Source organism: Taurulus bubalis, assembly GCF_910589615.1.
Source record: "Taurulus bubalis genome assembly, chromosome: 9".
Classification (NCBI taxonomy): Eukaryota; Metazoa; Chordata; class Actinopteri; order Perciformes; family Cottidae; genus Taurulus; species Taurulus bubalis.
In genome coordinates this window covers 11,927,185-11,950,631 of record NC_136597.1, presented here as the reverse complement: position 1 = coordinate 11,950,631, position 23,447 = coordinate 11,927,185, and the positions used below count along the sequence as shown (strand labels likewise).

The 23,447-nt window shown below is 43.2% G+C and overlaps 2 protein-coding genes across 2 annotated transcripts in view; one reads left to right on the top strand and one right to left on the bottom strand.

Annotated features, from left to right (window-relative positions):
* Positions 1-980: 980 nt before the first annotated feature.
* On the top strand, positions 981-16,627 carry man2a2 (mannosidase, alpha, class 2A, member 2; the record flags this gene model as incomplete). Its single annotated transcript, XM_079223806.1, has 23 exons — positions 981-1,112; positions 1,488-1,745; positions 1,885-2,029; positions 3,207-3,378; positions 3,610-3,737; positions 4,087-4,260; positions 4,757-4,943; positions 6,549-6,726; positions 7,367-7,569; positions 8,266-8,448; positions 8,656-8,770; positions 8,881-8,951; positions 9,024-9,189; positions 9,861-10,097; positions 10,315-10,437; positions 10,743-10,857; positions 11,137-11,270; positions 11,475-11,616; positions 11,946-12,079; positions 12,363-12,440; positions 12,973-13,167; positions 13,245-13,358; positions 14,121-16,627. The coding sequence occupies 23 exons, from the start codon at positions 981-983 to the stop codon at positions 14,271-14,273; spliced, it is 3,537 nt and encodes a 1,178-aa protein (XP_079079932.1). The 3' UTR covers positions 14,274-16,627.
* A 1,551-nt stretch (positions 16,628-18,178) lies between these two features.
* Positions 18,179-23,447, bottom strand: part of furinb (furin (paired basic amino acid cleaving enzyme) b) — a 60,527-nt gene continuing 55,258 nt past the window's right edge. The window contains exons 13-15 of the mRNA XM_079224299.1: positions 23,228-23,355; positions 22,504-22,632; positions 18,179-20,251 (exon numbers count right to left, since the gene is read on the bottom strand). Coding sequence (XP_079080425.1) covers positions 19,548-20,251; positions 22,504-22,632; positions 23,228-23,355 — 961 coding nt within the window. The 3' untranslated portion in view covers positions 18,179-19,547. The remainder of the gene's footprint in view (positions 20,252-22,503; positions 22,633-23,227; positions 23,356-23,447) is intronic.

Here is a 23,447-nt window from a genome sequence, read left to right as displayed (position 1 = left end):
CAGGACACTGTGATCGTCTGGTCCCTCACCCCCCTGATGACTTAACTTGTTAGATCAAAACAAAGTGTCTCTCACTCTCCTACACAGTTTCCTTTCACTTGTGCTTTTTGTGACGGTTCCTCTCTGGAGGCTGAATACATATTCTTTTGCATGCTCCATTAATCAGAAATTCTTTCTAAACAGCTGAAGAAGACCCTCTGATGTGATTTCAACGTGGCACTTGTGATCGAGGTCAGCCATACTGCCCATGCTGCCCCAGTAGATATGCTGTCACTATGCTACTGAGAGAAAAATGACATTTGTTACATTTAAATTCCTGGAGCTGCCTCAAGCAATTGAGCTTTGATTTTTAAAGAAGAAAAAAAGATGCTGCTCTGAGCCAAATTGGTCTATCTCTCGGCCTATTTCTTTGCAGTGCTGCAGCCCAGAGGGCAAACCGCTACGGCACTGGAGGCCAACTGATCGAAAGGGGACTGGAGCTGTACTGGAGGATTAGACTGTGCTGTGGGAGTGGGGACTGGACCCAGAAAGCAGGCCCACGGTGACACACATCATGCTACTGGGACACTAGACTCCCTGTTTGAGCCCCTTCTGTGTGGAGTTTTTTTCCTTCTTCTCCTGCAGTCTCATTGGTTTGGATGTTTGAGCACAAGAGCTACTTTGAAGGAGCCCACCGGTGGCTGTGGTTTGGCCAAAGCTGACAGACTGCTTGCCAGCTATTGCTGATTTAGTACTCTTGTCCACTGCTGTAGACCCCTTCGTTGTGGTCTCCAGTATGGTGAGTGGAGGCTGGAGGCATCGAAGGAGTGAAACTGAACCATTAACACTGGCGTAGCTGGTTACCTGCCATATTTTTTTCCTGCACTCTGAAGGATTGCATTCCAGGACTTTTTTTTCCTTCTCTGTCCTGGAAAGAAACAGTCAAGGTCATTTTTGTTTTATACATTTAATCTCTGGAAAGAAGTCAGCTGCAGAGGAGGATGAAGTTGAGAAAACAGGTGACAGTGTGTGGAGGGGCCATATTCTGCGTGGCTGTATTCTCACTGTACCTGATGTTGGATCGAGTCCAACATGACCCTGCAAGAAGACAGAATGGTGGTAACTTTCCAAGGGTAAGAATATTGCTGTGATGGTGGTGCATATTATGTGGAAACTCCTTTCTCTAGTTATGTTGTTGCACTTTTTTGTTGTTGCATGTTTTGTTTACCACATCTTAGAAAAATCATAATTTAACATATACATTATTCTAAATAATTGAATTAAAATTAAAAGCTTGATATGTCTTTTTTTCAAAATATATCAATGTTAATAGACATGTCCAATCATTTCCCTTTCGCTGTGTGGATATCTTTAGGTCGGCTTTGATCTCATCCTGCAATTTGTTACCTTGGTTGAATCTGAAAGTTTTCATTGCAGGATGCAGGTATGGTTAAGAGATGTTTTATGATGTAATACATCTGTGATTTATGATTTGTTTGTGGGTTTAGAGCCAAATCTCAGTTCTGCAAAACCGAATAGAGCAGCTGGAGCAGCTCCTGGAGGAAAACCACCAAATCATCAGCCACATAAAGGACTCTGTGATGGAGCTCACAGACACAGGAGCTGTGTCTCCCAGCGGCCACCTGCCATTTAGAAGTGCCAATGGTTCCTGGGTCCTACCCTTTGACGGCCGTCCCACTTTCCTCGCTGTCAAGCCCCAGGATTGCCAACCCGCTTTAGGCAGCCATGGTCAAGCAGAGGTTCAGGTGAGTTTGTGGTATATAAACTATTTTCTCCCTGAAGATCAAATGCTTAGTAGTATCACTACTATATGTATAAATGTCATTCCATACTACTTTTTGGGGTGTGTTTAGTGAGCAAATTATGATTTGTGTTTCATTTTAGATGCTGGACGTGTACTCCATCCTCAAGTTTGATAACCCTGATGGTGGCGTATGGAAACAAGGCTTTGAGATTACTTATGAACCTGATGAGTGGGACAGTGAATCACTGCAAGTGTTTGTTGTCCCCCACTCTCACAATGATCCAGGTGAGTTGAAAGGACATGACACACACACAGCAAAAGTTTATTGAAAGCTATAAATGTCTCGACTAGTCTAAATGTCTGTCGGTGTCTTAAGATGCAGCCTTGAGCATGTCCGAACCCTTTTTTTCAGGAAGTTAAAATTGCCTCTTCTGTAGACAAGCCAACTATTGTGAGGCTTTACCTGAGTGGGAGGCCAGTGATGGGGATGCATAAATCATTCAGAACTTGATTAATTTGTTGTTCTTATTCTTATTATTCTTATTAGCAAATGGTGACAAGACTGACAGCTTAGCTACAAACAATGGAGTTAGAAAGATATTGGCAGTGGAAAACTCTATTTATAGGTTGGATTGGCTAAGATTTTATTTTAGAATGACATTTTCATTAAGCTTGTTTACCAGCCTGTCACATGCTTACTAACTTGACAGTTGTTGACATGTTGACAGGCTGCAGAGACCTGCACATTCTGTTCATCAATAATGGGAATGGGTGTCATTCGGCGCTGCATTTGATGATTAAACTCTGCTGCAAAGTTTTGTGTCTTTGTAGGCAGTATTCAGTGCCCCAGGTTAATGGACGGTAATGTGTTGCAACCAGAACGCATATTGTCAGCTCACACTGACGACCTGTGAAAGCAGGTTAACTGGTAATAGGCTCATTTCACTAAATGCAAAGAAGGGATTTTAAGGGTTTTAATCCACTGCAGGTAAGCAGCTCAAACCATGCACAATGTTATAAAGACTGCAGTAAATAGTCCTGTCCCTCACAGCTCACTACGAGCACTAGATGCCATTTCAGTGGCTTTTCTAATCAGCATAATTGCAGAATGATGTACAACTTAGATCTCTTTAAAATATATTAAATTACAATATATGAGATACATATTTGAAAGGATATTTACAGACTGTGCTAGTCTACACTGTTGATCACCAAAAGTGTATAGAAAGTGATTTTAATTCACTTCCTTTGAAACCACTCTGCTAAAAAGCTTTCTAAGGGGAACAGCTCAACTTGAATTAATTATGAGTTTTATTTTTGATCCGTTGCGGCACTTTTCCACAGCGTTGAGTCTCTTACCTTCCCCCTTTCTTCTTGCCTTTGTATCTGCCAGCTCCATAAAGGGATGTCTGTTTGCCAACAGTTGTTCAAATTTCACATATTTATTCACTTGTCTTATTAGGTTGGATCAAGACTTATGACAAGTACTTCACAGACCAGACGCAACACATTTTAAACAACATGGTGGTGAAGCTGGCGGAGGATCCTCGCAGGAAGTTCATCTGGTCTGAGATTTCATTCTTCTCCAAGTGGTGGGAGACCGCAGACATACACAAGCAGGAGGCTATGCGCAAGTGAGTCACAGCTTAGAAAAGCCCACAGTTTGTTTTGCCTTTAAATTACCCACCTGACAATTGGTTGAGATTTCTTAATGCCTACTGGCCTTATGTGCAGTATTTTAAACAATAGTACCTGCTTGCAGAATGTGGTTGCTCTGAAAATAGTTTGTTATCTGGTTTATGTGACCTCCACCTTAAGGGCCGGATGATCCTCACCTTGCTTTTTTAATCCTCTCTGTTCAACAGACTGATCCTTGGAGGGCAGCTAGAGATTGTCACAGGAGGCTGGGTTATGACAGATGAAGCCAACGTTCACTACTTTGCCATGATAGACCAGCTCATTGAAGGGCATCAGTGGCTGGAGAGAAATCTCGGTACACAATCTGAAATGATTCCTTGCTTGAGCCTTTTAGATCATATTCAGACGAATGATGGTTAAATGTGTCTTTTTCTTCTCTCAGTGAAATGTTGGACCTTTTTCATCACCCCAATTCCTTTCACCACATTTTAAAGTTAAAATAATGCCAGTCGTCTTAAGGTTTGATGGTGTAATCTGAGCTTGTTATCCCACATGCAGCAGGTGTAGCTTCTCAGTCAGTGGGTGATACAATACTCTGTGCTACTTTAAGTGCTCCCTGCTGAGGATAATTATTTTTTAAAGGATGCATTCTTCCTTTATCTGAGCATAAACCTGAGCTACTTGCTTCCTGCTTACTGTCATAGGTGTTACTCCGCGCAGTGGGTGGGCGATAGACCCTTTTGGTCACAGTGCGACCATGTCCTATCTGCTGAAGAGGGCCAACCTGACCAGCATGCTCATCCAGAGGGTCCACTACTCTATCAAAAAACACTTTGCCTCCACGCGCAGCCTGGAGTTTATGTGGAGGCAGGCCTGGGGTGAGTGGCCCAGAGCCAGTGATGTCATCTGATTCATGTGCTTATCTTTGCTAAGCTCATTGCAGAATGAGTCACGCCACTTGTAATGGCCTTGTAAAGAGAGAGACGTTTTGGAAGAACAACCAGTGGGCAAAAGCCTCAGAAGCGCTATCGCCCCTAATTTCTCAATAAATTGGACATCGGCTGAAGATATTGCACTGTTAGATATTATCAATTTGTGTTGTGTTTTTTTGGTTCAATTTGTTCAGTTCTTTTTGCGGCTGTCATTTGCTTTTTGCCGCTTTGTCCAGAATGACCTTTGACAGTCCCCGGTGAACAATGTGGGTTTGATTGTGAACCTAGATTGCCAGCAAGTTTCTGAGCACGGTCAGAAATACCGGCCTTACTCAGCAGAACGTGCCTCATCATTGTGTTTGATTCGTGCCCTTTGAGGCTGCAGTCAACAATGGATGTCTCTCAAGCCAATGTTTTGATTTTGACTTCACTGCTTTGACAGACACGGGATCGAACACGGATATGTTTTGCCACATGATGCCGTTCTACAGCTACGACGTGCCTCACACCTGCGGGCCCGACCCGAAGGTCTGCTGCCAGTTTGATTTCAAGAGGTTACCAGGTGGTCGGATAAACTGTCCTTGGAAAGTGCCACCAAAACCTGTGGTGGATGCCAATATAGCAGAGAGGTGAGACATGCGGGGTGTTAAGTCTCCAAGTTACAGGGTGGAAGGGATCGATCCTGACTTTGTCAGAGAACACATTTTAGCTGGTTAGAGCTGCACTAATATATTGTCTGGGCTGATGTATTAGCTGAACATTTATTATTGGTCTCTATTAGAGCTGATTAGTTGTTTAAAAAAATATATATATCTGCAAGTATTTCAAATATCAGTTATTAATTAAGCAAAAGCTCCACATATTCTGTAGGTCTAGCACCCTAAAGGTAAGGAACAGCTGATTTCCTTTGCATTATGTAATGACATAATAAGACATTTGAAGACGTCAGGTTGGGCTTTAGTTCACTGTTTTTTGCCATTGTACCGACCAATCGAATACAGAGGCAGCTGTTGTGTATATGTTGGCCCTTTTTTTTTCTTTTTGATAATAGTAAATGTCAATACAGAAATGCAAAACATACGTTTTTATTTTTCCATTATGTTGATCCACCAAAGTATTTTTTTCAACTGTAAAACTGCTCTGTTTGTATCAAGAACGAAAGTTACGAAGGTAACTACGGTTCTATGAATCCTGGATATCTTCCGTCTTGCGCTTGCGCAGTCTCTCTGGACACTTCGCCACTATAACAGCCGCAATATCTACCGACATTGATGCACGCGCTCAGTATCGTCAACGACTCAACCCCGCAGCGCCACCAAGTCAGTCCGCACGGGACTCTCTGGTCGCTTAAGCCGGCCGCGACGGTGTAGCAACCTAGCCGCGCCGAGCGGCGCGCCCGTTAGCACTCCGCTAATTAGCCGGAGCGCTCCTCAGAGCGCCCTGCCAATCGTGGGATCTGCTGCTGTCGGCAAATAATGTTAGTCGATCTCACCCGATACTTCACGGCTGTAGAGGTGATGACCGGGGATAGGTACGCTGCCCGGCTCGACGGTCCGGATGCCGAGCGCACCGTTCCCTTCTACGAGGGTACAGCTTGTCGCAGCCTTTGGAGAGAGAGAGACCTGCGACTCCGACAGGAGGTCACAAGGCTACCAGTGACGAGCTCTGTTTACACAAGTTCAGCTTTAGCTGATGCTAACACATTCGTTAGCCTGCGTAGCGAGAAGATGAAAAAGGACATGATGATGACAGGATGAGGCCGGAAGTTATACCCGGCTGGGGACTCATCCGAGGTCACAAGCGCAAGACGGAAGATAACCAGTGTGAAAACACTGCCTCTGACGGTCAGTAAGGATGAAATGGAACTAGTTTTAAAATCGTAGGGAACGTCGTCACAAATGTGGTTTTGTTTGTTTGCTTTGTGTGTAATGTGTGTGTATTGGCCTCCAAAGCATTAGTCGGCCTGAACTTGCGCCAATGACAACAGCCATAGAGGATGGATGAACTGTGGGAGACCGACATGGACTGCAGATAGTCTTGCAGCTTTTAGAGGACCGAAAAATTTCCACAGGACATATTTCAGTTGTTAATGGAAAGGACCCTCGGGGCTAATTTGATCCTCCTCTTTCCAAGGTCACTTGTATAACTGGCGTATACAAAGTAGGGCAGTTTGGATGCCAAAAATTGTGTCCCCTCAGTTTTTCCTTTTCTTTTCTTCCCTCTCTCTTAATCAGGGCAAACCTGCTCCTGGATCAGTACCGTAAGAAGTCCAAACTCTACCGCAGCAAGGTGCTTCTGGTCCCTCTGGGAGATGACTTCCGCTATGACAAGGCGCTGGAGTGGGATCAGCAGTTCATGAACTACCAGAAGCTATTCGACTACATGAATTCTCACCCAGAGATGCACGTACAAGTGAGAACATTATTTGTGTAATATCACAAACAGTGTTGCCATAACAGTTTGGATCTTTCTGCAAGACCTTTCTTGTGGATGGATGGATGGATATATACTTTATTCATCCCCAAGGGGAAATTTGTTGTCGAAGTAGCAGCTTACAGACACAAAAATAAAAATAACAGGGATGAAAGATATATACAGCACAGAGAGTATTAATTTAGGAAATTAAATGTAAACAATAGAGAAAGTGCAAAAATGCAAATTATGTGTAGTATAGTGTACATTAAGTGTGTGTATATAAACATGTACAGTGGGGAACAAACAACAAAGCGATGCAAGGGCTATTAATGTTGATTAATTAATTTACAGAGGATCTGGCCAGCGGTGAATTATTGTAAAGTCTTATTGCCGTGGGCAGGAATGTTTTCCTGTAACGGTCCTTGTGACAACGGATAATGAATCATGCGGCGGTATTTTAACTTGCTGACAGAACAAGGAGTCTGTCACAACTCGATGTTCGGTTCAGAAGATGCCTTGTAAGATGAAAGGCGCATGCATTTTGATGAGAAACTTCTTTTTTTTTTACCCTGTGCAGCTGTTGTTTTGATGAAAGTCTTTTTTGAACAATGTGTCATGTTTCTGGCAACTCCTCCAGGCTCAGTTTGGAACTCTCACAGACTACTTCAACGCTGTCTACAAAGCACATGGAGTGGCCCAGGGTTCCAGACCTGCAGACTTCCCAGTGCTTAGTGGAGATTTCTTTGCCTATGCAGACCGGGAAGACCACTACTGGACTGGCTATTTCACCTCTCGGCCCTTTTATAAGAGCCTGGACCGTGTGATAGAGTCACATCTGAGGTGAGGCAGATTTAATCACAAGTCATTTAGAACTACAACCTGCAGCCTATTAATGATGATGTAGCTGTTTATGTCAGTGAGTTCGACAACAGGCACTTTGTTTCTTTTGCATTGCAAACAAGACGTAGGTGTGGTGTACGAGGTTAAGGGGCGTGCCTGCACCTGCCAGATCCTGTGTACAAATCAACCACACTGTAATTTCATCAAGATTGTTCTCTGACGCTGCTTAGGGTTTTTCTTTATCTTTGAAAAGAAATATAGATATGAAGAAAAATGCAAACTCATCAGAAAAAGGCCTATATTATGAAATGCAACACAAAATGCTTGTTTTAAAACTTTTTAGTTCAATGTGTGAACATGCCTTTAGTTCATATGATCGCACACATTATTGATTGATTACGCCTTTAATTCTCGTCTTTCGTATTTCTCTCAAGTGTGAACAATCACAATTAAGCAATACATCAAAAACCTATAAAGCATTCATTAATCCCAGAAATATATTTCTGAGCAATTTGAGGGATCAAATCAAGTAGCGAGGTCCGAACCATCTGTTCAGTTTAAAGACATTTTTGAAAGAACCAGCAGCCGTCTTAAGACAGACACCTTTTAACCTTTAAAAGCCTTTTAACCTTTTAACTGACTAAACAAAGCTACTAAAGGTCTCCCAGATGCTCACTACTTTTCAATGTCCTTCAGGGGGGCAGAGATTCTCTACAGCTTGGCGGTTGCGAACGCTCGGCATGTGGGCATGGAAGGACGCTACCCGGTCTCAGACTATGCCCTGCTAGTCGATGCACGGCAGTCTGTCGGCCTCTTCCAACATCACGATGCAATCACTGGCACTGCTAAAGAGAATGTTGTCACTGATTACGGCACCAGGTAAGGACCTGAGCGTTGAGAAATAAATGACAGTTTACATTGGATAGATTAAGTTCTTTAAAAAATTAAATTTGTATGAAATAGAAAAACAGCATCTCCTCTTATCAATCCTCTGTCTCTGGGGCTACTTCATGGTTGCTCGTTCAATACTTTGCAGCAGTCACACCTTGTTATTTTGAGCCATTGATTCCTCCTCCTCCTCTCTAGATTACTGCGTTCACTCATTGGTCTGAAGAGAGTAATCATCAATGCTGCTCATTTCCTGGTGATGAAAAACAAGGAGTTTTATCGGTTTTACCAGACGGAGCCCTTCCTGGAGACGGTAAGAGGAAACACGGAGGGATGCTTCCATCTCTGTATAATAAACTGTTTTAATACCTAAAACATGCAGTTTCTCAGTGTGTTTTCTGTGTTATGTACTTCATTTTGTAGGATGACAGGCGTGCAACCCAAGACTCTCTGCCTCAGAGTACTTTAATCGAGCTGGATCCAGCAGGACCGAGGTACTGTCCCCTGACAGCTTTCATCTCCTCTGCCTCCGACCTCAGATTGCTTATTTTTCTTCTCTCCACCAGATACATGGTTCTGTTCAACCCCATCGAGCAGGAGCGCCTGTGTGTGGTGACGGTGCTGGTCAACACGGTCAGGGTGCGGGTTCTTACTGAGGATGGACAGACCCTCCCTGTGCAGCTGAGTGCTCAGTGGAGCTCTGCTAGTCAAATGAGTGCGGAGGTATTTGAGGTAAGCGAATAGATTCAATCGACACTGCTGCTTTCCACGTAGGGATATTAATATCACGAGCTCGGCAGCAGTGTCGACACAGTTCTCCATCATTGTCTACACTGCATCTGTAATCGTCACATAGAAGAAAATAGACAATAAAGACACTGTTTGCAGCCGAGTTGCATTTTGGGTAACGTAGACACCAGATTTTGAGAAGGAAGAACAAAAAAAATGATATTTCTGGTTCTGCTGAGAATTATTAATATAAAAGCATCAACTAGTTTTGACTTCTTTCCTTTGATATCTACCGGTAACTGCAAGCTATCTCTATAAACAGATGTGTTTTCAACACGTATTGCATATTATATCTGCAGTAGTTAAAAAAACATCTGATTTGCTTCACCACGTCTCTGTAGATTAATTTATTGTGCCCAAATAAAATTATCTCCACCCACGGAAAGCAATAAAATGTAAATGTTGAAGAGAGATACTAATAGTCTCATTAACACCACCGCTAATCACATTTTAATGACAGCACACTGTTGCTAATGTTAAAATGCTTTTAACTTTTAATGAGTGGCTTGTGGTCAACGCTTTCTGTTCATCAAATGTTTTCTGTTTCTTTTAAGAGTTTTGTGTTTCGATGCTTTATTAATTTGCGTCCAACTGTTCTTCCACCTTCCATACAGGCAACATTCATGGTCCGTCTTCCACCGCTGGGCCTGGCCGTGTTCCATCTCTACGACTCCCCTGACTCGCCCCTGACGCTCCGCTCTGACACCCTGCTCAGGCTGTCTGGGCGGAGCGTCACTGCTCGAGCCGCGGACCCACTTCCTGTCCGCTCTCAGCAGTCCGACCCGCAGACCTTCTACATCAGCAGCCAGTCTCTCACTCTGGGCTTCTCGGGAGCCACTGGCCTTCTTGAGGTTTGTGTTTTGCCACCTCTTACACCGGTTGACTTTATATCTAAATTAAGGATTTGCTCATCTGTTTTTATCTTTCATCATGATTAATTTCCCAATACACCCATGCTGTTTGATCAAAGTGAACATGGAATGTCTTGTTCCTGCTCAAACCTTTCATCTCTGTTCTAATTCAGTTTTATCCTGTGCACTCTTCCTCTTTATGGCTTTTTCACTGCAGAGTATCAAGCGAAAGGATGATCCTCAGGAAGTAAAGGTTCAGATGCAGTTCATCGTCTATGGCACCCGTCCCTCTAAAGACAAAAGTGGCGCTTACCTCTTCCTGCCTGATGGGAAAGCAAAGGTATTCTTTTAGATGCTTACTTGCCTCTCAGAAGGCTTTGGTAGTGTCTCCCTTGTGTATTGCGTCGTTGTCTCATGCTGGGGTGCTCCGGGTGGAGAGACGGGCAGACTGGGTGCTGCTTCATCTTTTCTTGATTTTTAAAGACAACAGAGCCTCGGGCTTCGCTGCCACTACACACTACTGTATGTAGTCATCCATTCGGTTGGTGGCTCCTTTAACTTCTCTCTGTGTTGTTCTTCCTCCTCCATTTTTAGCACAAATTCTGCTCCTGACGTTTTTCTTTTTTTTGTTCTCTCTGCTTTCAGCCCTACAACCAGAAAGAGCCACCTGTGGTGCGTGTCGTGGAGGGGCCTCTCTTCTCGGAGGTGGTGGCACACTACCAGCATTTCCAGCAGACTATTCGCATACACAATGTGCCAGGTAATAACCAAACTGCATCATGGATTCAGTTCAAATGGACCTTGCAAAAGCTTTTTATGTTGAGGTAAATGCACCAGATGATACATACAACAAGCCTATAGGTTTGACAAAATGACAAGTTATAATTAAATTACTTTGTTCCTGTAAGCTACACATGTTTTGACCTTAAGGAGGGAAAATGTAAATATTATTTTCAGTTAGCATTTGGCTCACAGTTTGTAGATCACATGTTTCCATTCACTTCCTTCTGAAGTTTGATCTGTGCTTTTATATTTTCAGGGGTCGATGGGTTGTCGATAGACCTCACCACCATGGTGGACATCAGAGATCAGACCAATAAGGAGCTAGCAATGCGACTGGTCACTGATGTCCAGAGTGGAGACGTCTTTTACACAGATCTCAATGGCTTCCAGGTCAGTCCCACCCTCGAGAAGAATAACTTGTATTTCTTTGCATAATATAGCAATATGTATCTCTAATTACCAACATGGTGATTGGTTGATAACCCTCTTGAAACTGAATGTCAGTTAACTATCTGTGACCTGAACATTTCACATCTTTCCTTGCACAGTAGGTTTGACTTATTGTGTCATTCTGTGTTTGATCTCTTATTTTAGATGCAGCCTCGCCGCCACCACCTAAAGCTTCCCCTGCAGGCCAACTTTTATCCCATGCCCAGCCAGGCGTACATCCAGGACAGTAATCACCGCCTCACGCTGCACACAGCTCAGTCCCTGGGTGTCACCAGCCTTGAGAGTGGTCTGTATTTCATTACATTTAATGTTGTGTCATTTTTCTCCATTTCATTTTAATGAAAGTTGTCACTGAGATGCACTCTTTTTCTTTTCCTTGTTTACCCTTTCTGGCCTGTATGGAATAGTATTGAAGTACTTTTCTGAGAGCAAACAGTTCATCCTCTCACGTTAATGTACTGAGCTAATCTTTTTGTATCATCGTTATACGAATAATGGAGCTGTTTCGTAAATGACAAATAGCTCAAAGTGTTTGTCTTCATCTACTGTTGTCTGAACGTTTAATACACAGGCTTTGTGTAATAGATGTCGTGCTTGCTCCATCTTCTCCCTCAGGCCAGCTTGAAGTGATTATGGACCGACGGCTGATGCAGGATGATAACCGTGGGCTGGGTCAAGGTGTAAAGGACAACAAAAAGACAACCAACCGTTTCCGACTGCTGCTGGAGAGGAGATCCACGGGCAACAAGGTCAGTAAGGTGGCCGTGAAGGCGTCGATGGCAGCTGGGTGTGCGCCCTTGAAATTCCAGCTCACCAAATCTAAATATGGGGTGTTGAATGACTTTCTATGAGAGCTGTGTAAAGCTGTGGAATATAAAAGTGCGTTGTCCTTCACTCTGTGGTCACTAACACCTTTGTTCATATTGTTCATACCTTATGTCGGTATTCTTTACCCCATCTGTCCTTTTGTTATTCTCCCCACTCTCTAACTTTGTTTACCTTTTTTTGTTTCTTTTACTCCATTACCTTCAGCATGATGGCTTCTTTGCCAAACTCTCGTCCTTGTTTCATTCTCTCTTCTCCAAAATCTTGAGTGACGGAGCGCAAGAGGTAACGTTGCCTTGGCAACTGTGAAAATGCTCGGTAGCACTCGTCAGTCTTTTGCCGTAGCTCAAGTTCCTACCATTTCTTTCTTAGCCGCAGCCAAACCAGTCCATCTTTACGACGGCGCCATTGAAAGCAACGATGTGATTTATCAAGTGAATGACTACACATTGGCAGAGAAGGAAAAGCATTGGTTGCAGTTTTATCATACAGCTATATGGTTAAACTGCTGACGGCATTTGGGATTAAGTTGCTCTGGCTTTTCGAAAAACATCAAACATCATGTTTCAAACACTGAAATTCTCAATTTAAAAATGACACCTTCGTGCTGTAACAAATCCAATACAGATTGATTGGTACTGTGTCTGTCTGGTCTAGAATTAGGAATTTACGTTGTACTCTGACAAAGTAGTTAGAGCCTATTCCTCATCCTGTAGTGCAGTAATGGAAGAAGAACGACTGTAGAGGTGAGTCATTGATGTTGTACTTACGCTGTCGTTTACTACTGTGGCTTACATCTGTCTCTGCCTTCCTCCAGATGATGGATAGTGCAACAACCAGCTTCCCGTCGATACTCAGTCACATGACCAACTCCTTCCTGAACCACAAGGTCTTGGCGCTGCCCGTCCTGCCAAAAAGACGCGGCATCCCTCCCTTGCAAACCTTCGCCCCTCTCACGTCCAACCTCCCCTGCGACTTCCACCTGCTGAACCTGCGCAGCATCCAGAGCCAGGTGACGAGAGAAAACAATGAAATGCTGGTTTTGCTTTTATTGACGTTAAAATTGACTGGTGTCTTCTGTGTGAGCAGCAGGACCCCCACTCGCCGTCTCCTTACGCAGCCTTGATTTTTCACCGTCTGGCGCTGGACTGCGGCCTGGACTCTCCCAACCTAGGCTTCAACTGCACCACCACACAAGGACAGGTCAGGGCAGACACACACACACACACACACACAGACACACAGACACACACACACAGTGCGTTTGGTTTGGATGGGAACTATATAATAATATTCAGAGCTTATCTATTGCCTCCAGATAGCTCTCAACATGGCGATGGCTGAGTTAGCGACGATAGGCTAACGGTGTTAACAGCACAAACAGAGCTGACAGAGCTAACCGTGTTTACCTGAGGGGGAACCGGAGGGCCGGCGCTACTCTTTGGGGACGACGTTGACACCACTTTATACACTTCTACTCTACATTTCAGAAGGAGTGATTTCACCTTTACTCCACTATGTTTGTCTGATGGCTGTAGTCTGGTTGTTTAGTTTTCAGATTGATATTTTACATACCAAACATATGATTTTGAATATATGAATTTTACAAAATATGATTCTTTATTACTGATTTTAAACTGTATCTAAAGCAGTTGGAGTTGGCTTAGAAGTTCTGCTTAAATATTTATGCATTACCAATAGTGATAATCAAATAATATACTCCTGTCAGGGAGGTGACAGGAGTTGTTGCCAATACATCTGTACTTTTACTTCAGTGAAACATTGAATGATTTGTACTTCCAATCCAGTATTTTTTTTAAAAGTGTGTTATTGCTATTAAATACTTATTCCACCATTTAGATGAGTTTTTTTTACCTGCTGTAAGCTAAACTTGACATTTCGTCATTAACATATTGTTTTTTCCACCTACTCCACCCTCGGCCTTCCTCCCTTTGCTCGCTGCAGCTGAGCGTATCGGGACTGTTTAGGAACCTGGACCTGCAGCTGCTCCAGCCCATGTCCCTGACTCTGATGCACTCCAGCACGCCCCTGGCCAACGACTCTACCATCAGCCTGGATCCCATGGAGATCTCCGCCTTCAAGCTCAAACTGCGCTAAGCGCCGCCGGAACTAAAAAGAGGCAACGAAAACCCACCAGACTCCTTGGACCAAGAAACAGGCCCACGCCGGCCACAGACTGGCAACAAAGGGGGTCTGGGTCCCTCTGTTTTGTCAAGCAGAATCATAAACACTACAGCTCGGAGAAAAAGGATCCACTGTAACAGGACTGACTGCACAGCAGGGGGCAGGCAATAGCTGTTACTGTGGACGTCTCCCGGGTGAACTCGCAGCTGTTCTAAAACAAAAAAGACTGAATTGCTCATCAGATACAACCAGGTGTCTGTCTGTTTGTCCGTCTGTCTGTCTCTGTAATCGAAAAAAATGAAATCTCGTTTAGTTCTGCTTCGTAAGACTTTTCTATCTTTGCGCCATCCTGGACTGAACTAGTGAATGTAAATATCCCAAAAGATGGGACGGGGGGAGGCTGGGACTTGTGCCACATCAGAGTGCAATTTACAAAGCTTTATTTGGTGTAAGGGGTTTGTTTTTTTATGTATGCAATTAAGAAGACGCATCACAGTGATTTGGTTTTTATACTTGTCAGTCAATTTCTTTTTTTTTTTGACAAACTGGAATGCAGCAAAGAGAATGTGAGGTCTCTTCTCAGCTCGCGAGGAGACCCATGCTGCAGCTCTTGAAGCTCTTAATCGTATGTCTGAGTCCAAGAGTCTCACATCGGTCACCATTACTCATTAATCACATCGGATGACTTTTACCTTCTGTCGGCTGCATTTGCTTGTAGATAGTTGGCAGACTCTTTCCTTCACTTCTTTCCCTCCCTCATCTTCTTTGCTGATGAGAAAACTGTCTGTCAATCATTCCTGTGCTTGTGCTTCACTGCTTCGAGGGAGGTTTGTGTACTATACTGTATGCAGGAGAGGACTGTACAAAGACTTTACCTCATAACCACAAGGCAGATACATATGTGTGTCTGTAGAGTATGTTGATGTGAATATTTGAGGATTTATCTTGATTTTGGGGTGTGTTGAGGTGACAGTGCACACTATCAGGGACCATTCTTAGCACTGTTGGATGTCTGTGTTGAGCCGTCAGTCATTATCATTGCAGCACAAAGGGAGTGTCCCATTGGAGATGAAGAAAAATGAAAGGGTTAGTTCACCCAAATAAAAAAATCTGGCGATGCAGATAGGTTGGGTTTGGAGCTGCCACTAATGATTGTTTTCATCAAGTCGAGTCTACCAAATGGCAGAAAAAAGTGATAATTGCACAAGTTTGTCTTTTCAATGACTTGTTTTGTACCAACAACAATCCAAAACCCAGAGATATTAAAGATGTTCAAACATTTTCAACTAAAAAGTAGCCCTCCTCATTTGAGAAGCTGAAAATCGTAGATTGATTGCCTTTTGCTGGATGCACGTATTGCATTAATTCCTGCTAATATATACTATAAACATGGGCACATAGTACATCTAACTATGCAGTCTGGGACACAGCAATAGTCAATGTGAAAACTGTTGGTACGGCTGTGTTTCTGGAAGGAGACGATGTATTTATTTAGTTTCTCCTTTCGCAATTGTTGTGAATGATATGAGTAAAAATCCATTTACCTCCAATTAGTGGTACAAAATCTTTGAGAGAGATTTCTCAAAACCACATCAAACCAAAACGATCTGTATGCCACAATACCACTAAGTGATCAATGACTAAAACTTCAAAGATATTTTTGTAATTTGGGTGAACTGACCCCTTTTAAAAATAAGTCTCATCAAATCATACGCAGGGATCCTCAACACAGTAGAAATACTTTCAATAGAGCTGCAGTTAGTTTCTATAATTTCAGCTCCACGGTGCTTCTTAATCCGAGGCAGTCTTGAGGCCCACGGCCTTTTTCTGGTGCACACCTGCCTCTGCAGCGTCCGTGGAGGATGTTGTCATCCGTGTCCAAAGCCGAGGCGGGACATCTCACAGCCCACCTGTGGGCCACTTTGTACTGAGCCAACATCTCACGGTGTCCCTTCACTTTGACTGGTCGTCTTCATTCTTCAGAGGGAGTTCTGCTGCTTCTTTGCTCTCCCCCTCTGCCCTGATATCTGGGCTGCTGTAGCTCGATGCATTCTGCTTTCTCGCTCCGCTGTGAGCTCTGCCGATTCCCTCTCTCGCCTCCAGCTGCTGTTAATGTTCAAGACCAGATTTCACTGCATCTCAAGTTGCACTTTCTCCTGTTGTCGAACGTCGTCATAAGCTTCTCTCCTTCTGAGTCTCTGTATAATGTAATTTTCTTTGTATGTAATGTCCGTTGTAGCGCTGTTTTTGTTTGAGCAGAGGTAATATATGAAGGCAAGGCATCTGTTTGATTATTCATGATGGATTAAAGCTGCAGTAGAACAGAGATGGGGATTGAATAAAGATAAAAAAAAAAATACAAAGATTGTTCCTATATCTGAAATTAATTAGATTTCCTCTTTTTAATGCACTTGTGAATCTGCTGTATTTTGAAGCATTTGATTTTTGTCTGAAGCGCTCAATGGATTCTGTCGCTCAGTAGGGGGCAACATTGAGTTACTGCAGCCGCACAGTCTGCACAGATGCTGTCGGTCAGATAAGTGTCACGTTTAGACTGCCCACTGCTTCACTTGTTGCCGGTTGGCTGTCAAGGCGTCCACCTGATATTAAACAGAGCAGAGTGTCGGCGTGGAAGCTCACGCTTTAAATCTCACGTAGTTAACCGCAGCTAGTCTCCACCCATGTGTACACACACCTTTGTCAGGTGCATCAGTATGCTCAGGGTGCTCAGCAGCGTTACTGAATATGAAAAGCAATGTTTCTTTGTTCACGCTTCATAAAAATGGGTTCAGCAACACGGAGGAATAAAGAAAGTGTGGTGGTAGGGACCCCTGAGGCCTGAGTGATCACTGCACTGCATGTGTGCAGGAGAAAGGAAGATCTCTCTGTCTCTGTGTCTGTGTGTGGGGAAGTGATGCCTGTGGTGGCACGCTGGGGACACTCAGCCTCTGCTGGTGTTTCGCAACCTTTCCTTATCCATGAGCATCAGATTCAGCACAAACACAAATAATGTTTGACTCGCTGGAATAATGAGACTGGAACCTCAGTGTCCAATTGAGCTGCATGTGAAATCAGCTAACGGGGGCCCTTGTTCTTTTAATAATCTAATATTTCCCCTTTTAATGGGAATTATTGTTCAGACAATGACTGCTAATTAATACAGAACCAACGAAAACCAGCTCAGAGAAACAAAAGACTTTCAAATCTATCTAGTATTTGAACTACTTGAGCCAATACACGCACACTTTTATTTTCACACGTACTGCATTTATAATGAAAAGCATGATGCATCCGAGGGACGCTGAATTGTGCAGCCAGTTCTCCCGGCAGATCTAATTATGGACCACAGAATGAATGTACCTTCACCCATGAACCCAGTTACCTGCCTCTGCAGAGGGTGTTACGAAGAAAAGTTGCTAATGAACAACGCTGCTACCAGCTGGCATTGTTTTCCCATGTGCATACAAACCTTTTCCATTTATATTAATTTAAACTTTCAGGAGCCACCATATTGAATCTTGAGAAAATTGTTTCTTCAAGGCTTTTTAGAGAGCTGGAGAGTAGGGAGAAGACGACAGAATGCTCGCACCCCGTTAAACCAAATGCCTCGGAGTGAAGGAAACACACTTTTTACAATGATATATGGCCATGAAGAAGAGATGAACCATCTGCTCTCTGTGTGTGTGTGTGTGTGTGTGTGTGTGTGTGTGTGTGTGTGTGTGTGTGTGTGTGTGTGTGTGTGTGTGTGTGTGTGTGTGTGTGTGTGTGTGTGTGTGTGTGTAAAACACTAAAAGTTTTCAAATCTGGCAGTTAAGACACAAAACAGACCATCGATGCAACAGCCAGGAATTTTATTCCAGCATGAATCTGATCTCCACAATATTAACATCCATTGTCCGTTAAATAAAAAAGGATATAAAACAAACATAGAAAATGTGATACAAGATCTCATTACTTAAATCACTATCACCATTCTGCCCTTTGAATCGAAAAGGCTTTGATTCAACCTGCGTAGCGGTAAAGTCTGCACTGTTGTACATGAGGAAATTAAGCATGTATTTGTCTTTCAATGTACGGAGCTCACAATAAAGAGAGAAAGAGCTTTTCCCTGATGAAGATGTTCTGCAAGAGAAGCCCCAAAATCAATATATGCTCTGTGGGGGAAATCATTTCTTACCAGCAGAAATCTGGAGAAAAATGTTGTAAAGGTCAGCCAGGCCGCTTTGGGCTAAGTGTTATTTTCATTTCATTCAAAAACAGTGTTACTTTACTACAAGTCAATGAGATTGTGTGACTATGCTGCAATTCCCACTGTGCATTGATTGAAAACAGAGCATCCTCCACAGTGTCTTGCTCATCAAACAGCCAGCAGGATGTTTTATCACGCTGTCCCAGTACGCTGCAGAAATCTTCCATTTTAAGTTTCCTTACTATTAATGAATAGCGTCTCAACTTCATGACCGCCGGCCCACAATTGGCCAGGAATCTGAGCAAATATAACGTCAATTTACTGCTGATGGCCGGGTGTTGGTGACAACTCAATACATATTGTGAAGAGTAAAGCACTCAACTGGCTTAGAGGAGCTGTGTACTTGTCACAGAAAGTACTGCTCAGCATGTTCAGGTTGTATAATGTTCTTCTGTAGTTCTGGAGGAGCTTTGACAAGTCTGAAACAATAACACTGATGATGTCATCATATTTTGAGCTCAGATTGGTTATCGGGCTTGTAAACTCCAGTCCTTTTCAGAAACTGGGAGTGAGGAGATTGAAAAACATGGCCATTTAACAGGCAGAGGGGCTCAAACAAAAGATGTACTAGTCATGGTATTTTATGTATACGTGGGCGTAAAAGCCAGGATATCTCGGCCTCTGCTGCTTTGATTTTGATTTCTCTTGTAAGTGCTTCAACTTTATGGGAGTGGCCCTTCAAACAAACTGGACAATAAACTAAAAAATAAATAACACAGTTGCATAACACCTCAAATTGGTGACAAAGAGTCAAATGCATCATGAATACATCTGTCATCTGATATTAAGCAAATAAGATAAATGAACATGTTAATAAATACAGAAGAAACTAATGGTTGGCTCTTTAATGCATTTTGATGGGGTGCTGATGGGACAGTGAGGCCTGCGTTTTGGGTTGATTCTGAGCCGGTGTGATTCTCCTATACGGTCAGATCTAACTGCTGATGAGACGCAGGATGCCGTGATGTCAGACACCACAACAGCAGATGCAGGATCAGCTAGATCGAGCTCTGGGTCTTGATGAACGCTGTCCGCTCGCCGTGACCGTTCATTTCCTCGCTGTCTGATTCAGACTGGTAGGCGATCATGTCCTCGTCCCCCCACACAGTGGGGATCCCCTTGTAGCATATCCGTGCCTTCCTCTCCCGTCTTTGGCCGCAGCCAAAACCGAAGCCCATCCGCACGCCCGTCTCCGAGTACACAGAGGGCAGTTTGGTCCTCCAGCCCAAAGAAGTGCCGCCTGAGCGCATCTGCAGCAAGAAGAAGACCCCGACGAAGGCTGCCAGGATGAAGGCACAGCTGAGCACGGCAACGACCACAGGCAGCTGAGTGGGCGGAGCCACACTGAACCCCGGAGGTTCCTCGCCTTCTCCGCTGTTGTCCACTGCTGTCGGGACCTCGCCCTCCGGCTGGGTGCCGTCGACCTGAAGGTCCCCGACCAGTGGGGATTTTCGCTGGACTTGGTTCTGGTGCAGGCAGGAGGTGAGAACGAGGTGGCTGTGAGGCGGGCAGGACAGACAGTTGGTGGGCCCGGTGCCAGAGCAGCTGAGGCAGGCAGAGTTGCACGGTAGGCAGGCCTGGACCGAGGACAAGTCCACCCAGTTCTCCAGGGAGAGGTTGAGGAGCTGCGGGCCCGAGGTGAAGCCCGGCGGACATAGCTTCACACAGCCCTGGAGGAAGAGGGAGAAGCCGGGGCTGCACTCTGCGGATGAAGCGTGGCAGATGAAAGCAGAAGGGAGGTTTAGTCTCACGCATCCAAATGAAAATCTCTTTAAAAATGGCAGTTGATTTTTTTTGTCGGACCAAACTCAAAATATTTCAGTTTTGTATGAAAGATAAGGACTGATCAATTCATTATCACAGTAGTTGCCAATTAATTTTCAATTAATTAATTGATTAATTAATACTCATAATTTCCTCCGTAATTAAAATTGGAAAACAGAGTTTAGAGATTGTCCACATAATAACTCATTAATTTGAGTGTTATCAGCAAGAGTAATAATAGTGACTGAATACAGCAGTTGGACCAATTCAGAGGAATTTCTTTGAAAGAACGGCTCAAATCTTAATGACCAGAAAAATGAAAATCCATTGAAACCCACGTTACTATTGATTTATTTGTTAAAAACAACATTCTTCATATTTGTTGAATTGTATGTGTACCTTCACTTTACAACCACGCAGAAAGACATTCACATTTTCAACTGATCTCCTGTGCACTGAATATAAGATGGCTCATTTGATAAAAGAAGGCCTTTTCTTCCATATAATTATCACCAAACTAAAAAGTCCTTTCTAGAAAGCTTCCACTTCCAGGTTTCTGTAAAACAAAGTGTAAACACTAACTTTTGTAGATTCAAACAACATTTTGGAGAAGTCTGAACTGATTAAGAAGAAGCGTTTGAAGCTTACGACTTCATCTGCCTCTCGTGCTGCGGAGTCGTCCTCCTGAACAGTTGTTGACAACGTAGCACCTCTCACACTGACGCAGTTTAATCTCCCCTGCTGCTCCTCCATACGTCCCACACTCCGATTCAAACTAATATGACATATGGCAATATTCATATTCATAGTGTGCGGTTAAACAAATGCAAAAGAAGCTTATGATTGGACATCTGTATTCACAACATTCTCTTTCACAATTTGAAATACCCAACGCAGCCTGACCAAAAGCCTGTATTGTAAGATCTACTGCAGTGCCCGTTCCAAGAGCATGCCTATTAAAAAAATCCCAAAAAGTAACTCTTTCCAGCTTGGTCCAGAGATTTCCTCGACAGGAGTAGCAGAGAAACCGATTTGAACACAATTCAAAATGGCGTGAAATCAATCGAGAAGCAATTGGGCGTGGTTTATGTGGATAGATTCGTCCAGAGCCACAAAATCCAAGAAAAACTATTATGTGATTTTTGAGACTGATGGATCATAGTAACTGGTCAAAACGTAAATCCAGTGTTATAGAGACACATGTTGTACCAAATTGCACCCCGTTCAAAAATGCTGGCTTTGGCTCCCCAGCAATACCGCCGCCTTGTGTGAAGCAGCACAGATGAACTGTTTTGCAGATATGGAAAGGCCACAGACAGATATACAGATGTACTATGACTTTTTTTTTACATTTATATGGCATCCTTTTTCCATTCCATTATCCAACCCGCGTATCCTGTATTCAGGGTCGCTGGAGCCGATCTCAGCTGACATTGGGCGAAGGCCCGGTTCACTTCAAAGAAGTTTTTATGAAATGTTTATGACATACATTTTTATGAAATACTTTAATTTCATACTTTTTAATTACTTTAGTTTTGCGAGATAAGCGACTATCATACCTATAATATACCATGTCCTTTTTTTGACAGATTCTTATGGCATACTATACTATTACATTTTTTATGACTTTTTAATAATACATACTACTCATTGAGTTTTTATTATATTTTTTAGACTTTTTGTGACTTATTAAGGCATTCTGTACCATCTCTTTTTCATACATAACTTTGAGGGTCAGCTATAGCAAAACTGTATAGAACATTACAAAAAATGATGATTCTTCACAATTTGTGGGACGAGTAGTAGTAGAATTAAACACAATTAAAAATGACGGAAAATTAAGCGAGACCCAATTGGGTGTGGTTTATCAAGATACATTTATCTGGACTCACAAAATCTAAGAATTATATTGGCCTTAAGATTTTACAATCTTAAGGCCAAAACATAAAGTTCTTTGTTAAAGTGCTATCTTCTTGCACTGCACGTCCTTGTTCCTCAAACAATACAGCAACCTTGTGTGAAATAGATTGAATTCACAGTTCTTAAGACATGCGAAGGTCATACCCACACAAACAGACAGACAGATAGACAGACAGCAATTCCTTGCTTTATGTTAGATGACTGTGTGCCATCTGCAGCTCAAAAGAAACCATTCGTTTCAACGTGTGTGTGAAGCCTGAATGATCTCACCGATACAGATCTGCTGGGCATCAAAGGTCTTGCAGCTGTTGTTGGACGGCCGAAGGAAGTCGGATGAGGAGGGGTTGACGACGCTGGATCCAGTACCCCACAGGATGAGGGTGAACTGACTTAACACAACTGAGAGAGACAGAGAGACAGAGAGACAGAGATAGATACACACAGGGGGGAAGAGAAGAGAATGTTAAAGTAACACCTCTCAGAAAGGGAACAGTGTGAACTGGCTGAGAAGAAGAGGATATGGGGGTGGGTAAAAAAGGAAGTGATGACAGCGGACCAAAGACAACAGTGGAGGAGGAAGAAATGAGATACCTTCATATCTCATTTCCCAAAAGTCACACAGGAATTCTAGGAGTTAGTAAGCTCTCCTGAAAATATGCCGCTGTTTGCCTTTTGAACGAAAATGCAGCCCGATGATTGTAAAAAAATAAGTTGATAATCAAAAGTTTACCAACCATTTTCTTGCAGAAAGATATTTATCTGTCCAATAGCTTTAAAGTTTTAATCCGTACACTTCTTAGAGAAGCTTTCCTCTGGTGCCAAAAATGATACAAACTGAATCAGAGCTACTGAAAGAGGGGAACTGAGCAGAGGGTAATTTGAGAAGCATGAAAATATGCAAGATGATTTATAATGGGGCAGTACATGCCGGCATGAATGTAGATTTTATTTGATGTGACCAGACTGAACAAATGACGGTGATGAGTGGGGTTACCGAAATCTCGTCCATTAGCTGCTACATTTTCTATTTCCAGGGTCCATTCCCCTTGAGGATCCTCGCCCCATGAGTGGGTGGTCATGAAGGCCCAGTCGTTGAATCCCTCTGAGGAGAAGTCATTGGGCCTGAGAGAAAAGGGGAGATGAGGTGTTTGTGTTATTTTTTCTCAGGTAGAAGGCAATTTTTTCCAGAGAGTATACTTGAGGGAGTATCTGTG